Source organism: Pinus tabuliformis, chromosome J (genome assembly GCF_031772625.1).
Source record: "Pinus tabuliformis cultivar Carrire ecotype Pingquan chromosome J, CPIR1, whole genome shotgun sequence".
Classification (NCBI taxonomy): domain Eukaryota; kingdom Viridiplantae; phylum Streptophyta; class Pinopsida; order Pinales; family Pinaceae; genus Pinus; species Pinus tabuliformis.
In genome coordinates, this window is record NC_142295.1 from 906,439,012 (window position 1) to 906,447,496 (window position 8,485).

The 8,485-nt window shown below is 38.0% G+C and overlaps 2 protein-coding genes and 1 pseudogene across 2 annotated transcripts; all 3 read left to right on the plus strand.

Annotated features, from left to right (window-relative positions):
* Positions 1–389: 389 nt before the first annotated feature.
* On the plus strand, positions 390–2,152 carry LOC149229649 (GTP-binding nuclear protein Ran1B-like). The gene is made up of 5 exons (XM_089381089.1): positions 390–497; positions 596–663; positions 1,430–1,519; positions 1,629–1,808; positions 2,083–2,152. The coding sequence occupies exons 1-5, from the start codon at positions 390–392 to the stop codon at positions 2,150–2,152; spliced, it is 516 nt and encodes a 171-aa protein (XP_089237215.1).
* A 784-nt stretch (positions 2,153–2,936) lies between these two features.
* LOC149229650 (protein DMR6-LIKE OXYGENASE 1 pseudogene) lies at positions 2,937–4,076 on the plus strand (annotated as a pseudogene).
* Positions 4,077–6,721: 2,645 nt separating this feature from the next.
* LOC149229651 (putative UPF0481 protein At3g02645) lies at positions 6,722–8,179 on the plus strand. Its single transcript, XM_089381090.1, has one exon. It carries the CDS (start codon positions 6,722–6,724, stop codon positions 8,177–8,179), a length of 1,458 nt encoding a protein of 485 aa, XP_089237216.1.
* The last annotated feature ends 306 nt before the right edge of the window (positions 8,180–8,485 follow it).

An 8,485-nucleotide genomic window follows, 5' to 3' on the forward strand; every position in this document is an offset into this window, starting at 1 on the left:
TTTTCTTTCAGCTAAGATTAACATCCTTTGAGTTTTCTTCGATCTTCAAGACAAACTATTTCCACTATTAAAACTTAAATAGATATAAGGTAGAGGGTAGGCAATATTTAGCTGGCCAGAGGTCAAGACTACCTTATGTAACCCAATGTATAATCGTGAACAACTATAGCTTGTATTGAAACACTTGCATATAGGCAATGAAGCACATAAAGTTCCATCGTAAGTTGCACATGTACATAATCAAAATGTTTGCTATTAAAAAATTTAAGAATCAATACACATTTTAGCCTAGGAGACCATGACCATATACAACGATGAGAATAGAAAAATTATTTCCCAACTTAATATTCAACCTCAGTTTGATTTTCTTGTTTATAATCTAGGAAACCATGGTAAGAAGGCTAATAGATCTGGAGGAGGAGCTTAGAATGATGGCTCGAGAAGTCCATGGTTATGTGGAGGCTATTCTGAATAGTCTTGTTGCAAATGTTCCCAAAGTAAGACATCCATGTGGATGAGCACACAATACAGCCATACAGAATCTCAGTGTTTATTCAGTCCATGATACTTGAATTGATGATTTGACGATTTGCAGGCTGTGGTGCTTTGTCAAGTTGAGAAAGCCAAGGATGAAATGCTGACCCAACTTTATAGCTCAGTCAGGTAAGGTTTAATGACAAAATATGGTTAAGGTACGTCAATAATTAGTTTGATTATTTTCCCATTTCTGTATTTTGCCAGACTGATTTTGATTTTCACTTGAAATCAGGTCTCTTGGGACTTTACGAAAGTAGTGTTTTTTGTCATCCTCTGCAGGTGTAGTAGACACCTGTTGATTGGAGCACTGTACATTTGAGCTTTTGGGGTGCCTTTTCAACTTTTTGTTTAAAAAGGTCCTACATGGATTTAAACTTGGATCGATCCCAAGAGAACTTTTGACTTATCAATTCTATTTTCCCGTGTTGATATGTATGTAGTGTGGGCTCAGTAGCAACACCTTTTAACCTCAATATCAATGACAATGGAGCAACTATGAGCCCTTTTTTGGTTCCTTTTTATCAGCACTCTGTTTTACTCATTTATGTCTCTTTATTTTGAATTTTAATTTAATTTAATTTTGAATTTATAGACAGACTATGTTATTGGTTGTTTTGATCAATACTGGTTTGCTTTTCCTGCTTCTATTGGCATTTTCCTCGTTGAATTGGCGAGGGTTCTGTATTTTTCCACTTATATTTATTTGAATTTTAATTTAGTTTAATTTTGAATTTATAGACAGACTCTGTTATTGGTTGTTTTGATCAATACTAGTTTTCTTTTCTTGTTTCTGTTGGCATTTTCCTGATTGAATTGGCGAGGGTTCTGTGTTTTTCCACTTCTATTTATTTGTTTCCTTCTTATTTACTGATTGGGATTTTGTTTGTTGTAGTATTCATGGGCAATGTGAAGTTATCATGTTTGATGTTACTGCACGATTGACTTACAAGAATGTCCCAACGTGGCACAGAGATCTTTGCAGGTATCTCTTTTGCAGAGGGGTTGGATCTCTAAGTAGAAATGAAGGTTCCTTAGTTGTGTGGTGGCACAACTGCCTGAACCGATTAGCTAAATATCTTTGTGAATTTCAGGGTGTGTGAGAACATTCCTATTGTTCTTTGTGGAAACAAGGTTGATGTGAAGAATAGGCAAGTGAAAGCTAAGCAAGTTACTTTTCATAGAAAGAAGAATCTTCAGTACTATGAGATATCTGCAAAAACTAACTACAACTTTGAGAAGCCATTCCTGTACTTGGCACGGAAGCTCTCAGGGTGAGCCTTTAATCTAGTTTCTCATGCTCCCTAATATGAATGTTATATTAAAAAATTTGCGTTGATTCTATAATGGGTTATTTTTATAAGGATCCAAACCTTCATTTTGTGGAGTCACCTGCTCTTGCTCCTCCTGAGGTTCAGATCAACCTTGCAACCCAACAGCAGTAAGTAGAATGCTATTTTCTAATTATTTTTTGTTAACTTTTATTGAAATAATTTGCTCCATTTCTAAAAGATTGAAACTTTGGCTTACAATCTTTTATGTTGTCAGGTTCAAGGCAGAACTTGTAGCAGTTGCTGCCCAACCCCTTCTAGATGACGATGATGATGCTTTTGAATAGCTTTGTTAAGATGCTTTTGCATATTTAGGGATTGGTGGATTCAATTAGTTTTGTATCATTGGAGTTTGCTCTTGAGTTCCGACATTTAATTCTAATTTGCATTTGGGGCTTAGAATAGCATTATCGCATCTCTCTATATGTGATTTGGGTACTGTGTAGATGTTTTCATCGGTGGAGTTGGCTAAGCTATCTTAGTTCAACTCCATTACAGAGCTATTTTTATATGCTAAGACAGTTTTTTCCGTTATATACTCTTGCACATTTTGCACAAGAACTTTTTGTACTCTTCAAATATTTCAAGAATGCTCAAGTGCCTTTCGTTGTGTACTGTTGGGGGAAATGCTAGTTGCGATGATTGTTGCTTGTAATATATTATGGCTTGTTAAAACTTTCTCTGAAAATTCTAGCTATGTCTGAGGATTTATTTTAACTCTGAAATTGGTTTACATAAAGCTTGTACAATGAACAGTTTACCTGCTAGACTATCAGAATAAATGATATTATAAAGTAAGCGCTAATACCTTGTATACGGGCCAAATCCTCCCTTTGCAATATTGTTTTCATCCGGGACACTTTCTGATGCAACTGTCAATGTTTCCGTGGTAAAAACTATTGGTTGACCCTACGTATAGCCTCTCTTTCCATTCGGGGCTCTACAGGTTGCAATTTCTGCAATGCGAACTTGCAATTTCTAACATCGATTAGAAGTCGTGCAACATCCGTATGGAAAAAATATTGTATTCGCAATAACATCAAGAGGAAAGAAAGATGCATGTCCTCTAGAATGGATCTTCACACTGAGACCAATACTAATGGTGTTGAGAAACTGCCGTGCAATGGAATAAACAATGTTGAGGTGCAGAACAAATATATTTTGCCTCCCCAGGAGCAACCCAACATGTCTCAGGTATCTTTCTACGAGAGCATTCCAGTGGTGGATCTAAAACACCTGGATGGGCCTAGCAGAACCACTGTCATACAACAAATCCAACGTGCATGTCAGGAGGATGGCTTTTTCTAGGTACAACCTTCAATCTCCAATGTCCCAAGTTATGATTTTTTTTGCGGAAGGGATTGGATTCATGAGGCTTTGAATTTTGAATCTCATGATATTGCGATATAAACTGTTTTGAAGATTTGAATTTTGAATCTCATAATATCTCTCAATAAACTTCCAAAATCTCAATAATGAACATTAATTCTTAAGAAAAAAATTGTTCAAATTCAGTATTAATATGGTTGAAGCTGCATGATATGATCAGATAGTGAACCACAGGGTACCAGAGAGGGTGATGAAAAACATGATGGGAATCGCCAAAGAATTCTTCGAAATGCCGATGGAAGATCGTGCATGCCTCTATTCAGAGGATCCAAAGCAACTGGCTCAGCTTGCTACAAGCTTCAATATTCACAAAGATGAAGTCCTTAACTGGAGGGACTATCTGAGACACCCTTGTTTTCCATTACACGAAGTCATTGACTCTTGGCCTAAAAAACCTGCAGCCTATAGGTAGCCATTAAACCTTATGTCAACCATTAAAGTAGCAATCATAACTCGTTTGGCTTAATATAATATTGAAGCTTTTGTTACAGGGAAATTGTAGGCAAGTACACTGTGGAGGTGAGGGCACTGTGTTTAAGGCTGTTGGCTGCAATTTCTGAAGCTCTAGGACTCCATTCTGATTACTTGAATAATATTTTTGGGGAACACAGACAGCTGTTACTTGTAAATTACTATCCACCATGCCCAAACCTAGATGTTACCCTTGCTTTAAGAAGCCATTCAGACGCAGGTGGCATCACTGTTCTAATGCAAGGCGATGTCAGCGGTTTGCAAGTACTTAGAAAAGGGAAGTGGGTTGCTGTAGAACCCATTGCTAATGCCTTTGTTATCAAACGTAATAAGCGAGTCTTCCTCGGTTAAAATCAAAATAATTCACGGGCTACATAAGAAACCTCACAAGCTTTTGATAAGTGATCAGTTAAAGAATATTTGTGATGAGTCTGTTCAGAGTATTAATTTTCAACAATGATCAAAAATATTTTGAAAAAGAAGTTAAAATAACTGGGTGGGCATAAAAACGTTCCATTACAGACCGTTCAAGCGAAAGAATACTCACTCTATAATACTGTGTAATCCAGTTCTAGATATCATACTCACTCTATAATACTGCGTAATCCAGTTGAGCGATGAAGCTATATTTTTGATAACATGATTGAAGCATAAAACTAACCCATACCTGCCACCAACGAAATTCCTACAATCTTGTACAGTTGATAACTGTGGCTATCAAGCCTGCCTGGGTATTCTTGTGGGTATGTTGTCTGTCGAACACATAAAGGTATCGCCATTTCATTAATTGGGCTCTCGATTGATTTCTGCATAAAGATTCACATTGTCTAAATCTAAAGTCGTTTCCATTCAACAGTCTACAGATTCTTCTTTAACTATAGTAAAACTGGGAGATGGAACGCTTATCAAAGCTAAGGTAGCATCTTAAATCCAAACTTCTGACTCCCATTTGAAGTAGTAAAACTTGGGCGTAAATTTAGTAATGAATTGAATCCCCTCTTGCTAAACAAAGGTAATATTAATAACCCATATGCGCTGGTTTCTATCAGACAGGAATTTCTGTGGTGGTTTCTCTCATACACGAGTACTATTTGTGAACTTTGAATGTGAAACTACTTTGAAAGAACATTCAAAATGATTTTATTTTTTATTTTTTAAATAATTTTTTATATTGTCTCTAGAGAGACAATAGTTTGAATTATGATTTTATTTATTTATTTTTAAATAATTTTTTATACTGTCTCTAGAGAGACAATAGTTTGAATTATGGACATATAGTCTCTATAGAGACAATATGTTTTTAATCTCAGCTATTGTCTCTAAAAATACAAAAATGTAATTGTCTCTAAAGAGACACAAATGAAGTTGTCTCTAGAGAGACAAATGAAATTGTCTCTAGAGAGACAAATCAAATTGTCTCTAGAGAGACAAATCAAATTGTCTCTTAATAGACAATAATTCTTGTCTTTATAGAGACAATAATAATATGTGTTCTATATTGTCTTTATAGAGACAAATTTTTGAGACATTATATTTTGAGACACCCGCTTAGAGACAATATTTAAGACAATACACAAGTTTCTTTTTGTCTTAAGTTAAGACAATTGACTCAAATATTGTCTTAAAACCCCCCTACATGTAGTAGTGTATGTTGGGGTATCCACAGGGGAAGGTGAATCACTCACCCTGTTCTCATATAACATACTAAAAAGGGGAAGGTGAACCACTCACCCTGTGTTCACATATTGGGACATGTACTCCACAGGTGAAAGTGAACCACTCACCCTAAGCTAATATAACTCCAAGAAGAACCCTAGACCCCAGGATCTCCGAGAGCTTAATGTTTAACCCAATCAACCTAGCCATCCATCCCTGGGAACCCCATTACTCCTCCATAGATGATGACACACAACTCACTAAAGAGATTATTCAAAACACATTGTCTTACAGCTACCCATTCTAGTAGTAGTGATTTTAGCAATCCTTTGTTTCCTATATATCTAGAATACCAAATCAAAAATCATGTGAAAGAAAATATTTAAATAACCTTACTCCCTCTCACTAAGGGAGACCACAAGCCTAATATTTTCTAATTCATGAAGGTGCCCCAGTGCCTATTCTGCATAATTTTATTTCATAAGACTAGACTCTCTCTGGTTTAAGTTGCATGTTGTAATAAAAAGTATCCACCTGGCTACCTGCTCATCTTGGGATCCAATAACTGAAGAATTACCAATCAACATGTGATGCTTTTGATAGTTCATTTCCATAGGGAAGTCCTTTGCTATAATTACCAAGAAGGTTCAACAGAGAACTCCCTCTCGGAGAGATAAGATACAACATTCTTCAATTTGTAACCATGAGTCCTACTCATCTTCTCCAAGACCGAAACGTAGCTTCACAGTATGTGCTTATTAATTATAAACATCAACAATTCATAAGGATCTTGTCTTCCCTCCGAAGCATCTTCATCAATCAGGGAGGCTTAAAATACATCCTTCTCAATGAAAATTTGAACGAGTTTGTTCATCTATCTGGTGTACTTGTTGTTCCAGTCAACGTAGGATCACACAGTATACACTATCCCAGTGCATTAGCTAATAGTAACATATTGATCCAGTCAACTATCCAGGCCATACTATAACTTCTAAGAACGTTAATGACTATATGTTTTTAGCGTAGGAATGGTCTACAAAGTCTGCATACTGCATTAATATAGACATCTTTAGTCCTTGCAACAATCACATTCTTATTTTCCATATTAGACAATCCAGTCATACAGAGGTTCATATAACAACACTAGTTACATAGTATGCTTATTCTTCTGAGATTTCATTAGAGAGGATTATAAGAAGTAGCCCTTGGACTATTTAGCTAAAGATTGCAAATTTTCGGCAACAAATAACCAATCTGTATGGTCGCGAGTCGGCATGCACAATCTGAAAACAGGTTGGTAGTTGATGCAGAGATTTAAAGAAGTAGAGGTGGAGATTGTGATGGCGGAAGCTGTTGTGTTTCGTAGTGAGTGGGTTGTTCAAATTAAAGCGATGCTCCATGAGGACGATGATGAGAATTGTGAAGCAAATGGTAATGGGATTGGCCCAGCAAAGGTGGATGCGATCCTGCGAGTGTCCACGCCTCTGCTGAAGACGAAACCAGAGGCTTATATTCCGCAGTTTCTGTCGATTGGGCCTTACCACCATTCCAGTCTGGAGAAAGATATTGAATCTTCATGTGCTGAACGTAAGATTTCAACGGCAGAGATGTACAAAGCCAAGTCCGCGGCCAGGCTGTCGCAGGAACTGCGCCAAGGTGCAGGTAAGGGTTTCAATTCTATAGTTGACATGATGGAAGTGATGCGGGCAGAGATAGAGCGTTTCTATCACTTGCCACCCAGTGAGAGTAGAGACGCGGAGAATTCCCAGAACTTCGCTCTGATGATGGCGGTAGATTCATCCTTTCTCTTACATTTCTTAATCTTCCTCTCGACGCCTCATGAAGAGAATGACATGATCGAATCGGCTTCCAGTCTCAGGAGGCTCAGTGCAGACAATGGCATGATGATCGAATTAAGTCCGCTTCATGAATGTATAAAGTGTGATATTCTGAAGCTGGAGAATCAAATCCCGTTGGCAGTCCTCAAAGGAGTTTTCGAGAACATGGATGGAAGTGATTTATGGCATCAACGCTTCGATCAACTGTTGCAGAAGACGAGGACGGAGCTTTCTCCTTTCTGGGCACACGTTTGTAATGATGGTAACAAATTACTAGTTACTGTTAATGATGAAAAGCATTTACTAGGTTGCATGCACGCATTCATTGCGCCAATCCTACAAATGCCAAGTGAGGAGGAGGAGGAGGTGAAGGCGACTTTATGGCAAATTTTGGATATCCCTGTTATAACGCTCAGATATTTTCTCCCCACTGCAACCTTTGAACGCAGGTATGAAATCGCACTGAACGCGGAGAAGTTGGCGAAGAGCAGGATTCAATTCAAACCATCTAACAAGATTCGTTTCGACAAATACTCAGGTACGTTGTACCTTCCAGAGATAAATATATGGGAAACCCACATGGAAGTGTTGTTGAGGAACATGGTTGCCATGGAATTCAACGATCCCAGTCGTGGAAATGCCGTGATGCGTTACGTGAGTTTGATGAACTGCCTCATCCAGACTCCTCAAGATGTTCGCGTCCTCCGGGATTGTGGTGTCATTCGTACCAACACAGATGTCTGCGTCATAATGAACCGCCGCGTTGTTCGTACCAACATGTTAACAGACAAACGCATAGCCAAGATGTGGAACGCCTTGGGTCAGCCCTTCTTTACTGGTCACTTGGGACCTAATTTCGACGACCTCGGTAGAGGACTGCTTGCTGTGCTCACGGAAAACGATCGCAAAACCAAAATCAAAAGAATGGTTTGTGGACTTTTCGAGTACTTATCGAGCTGAAACTTTCTACTTCCTACCGATGGGTACTTGGTTTTCGCCATGACTGTCATACAGACCTACTGTTCCTGGAAACAAATATCCAATAATCCACCTTCACCTCCTGCTCCTCCGGCTTAGTTTGTAATCACTCGTTTAAGCCTTTAAATTGACCACTCTATTTGACATGCTAGATTGGCCACTCCGTGTATCTTTTCTATTATCCAACATATATATATTTCACGTATGTTTTGTAATGCCCGATCATCTTCATTTCCTCTACCTTTGTTTGTCATAGATTTCTGTCTCACATATTATGATGCGATTGCG

Coding starts and splice junctions, on each gene's coding strand:
- LOC149229649 (XM_089381089.1), top strand. CDS start 390: ATGGTAAGAAGGCTAATAGATCTGGAGGAGGAGCTTAGAATGATGGCT. Junction 1,520..1,628: donor TGGCACAGAGATCTTTGCAG/GTATCTCTTTTG, acceptor TGTGAATTTCAG/GGTGTGTGAGAACATTCCTA. Junction 1,809..2,082: donor TTGGCACGGAAGCTCTCAGG/GTGAGCCTTTAA, acceptor TTATGTTGTCAG/GTTCAAGGCAGAACTTGTAG.
- LOC149229651 (XM_089381090.1), top strand. CDS start 6,722: ATGGCGGAAGCTGTTGTGTTTCGTAGTGAGTGGGTTGTTCAAATTAAA.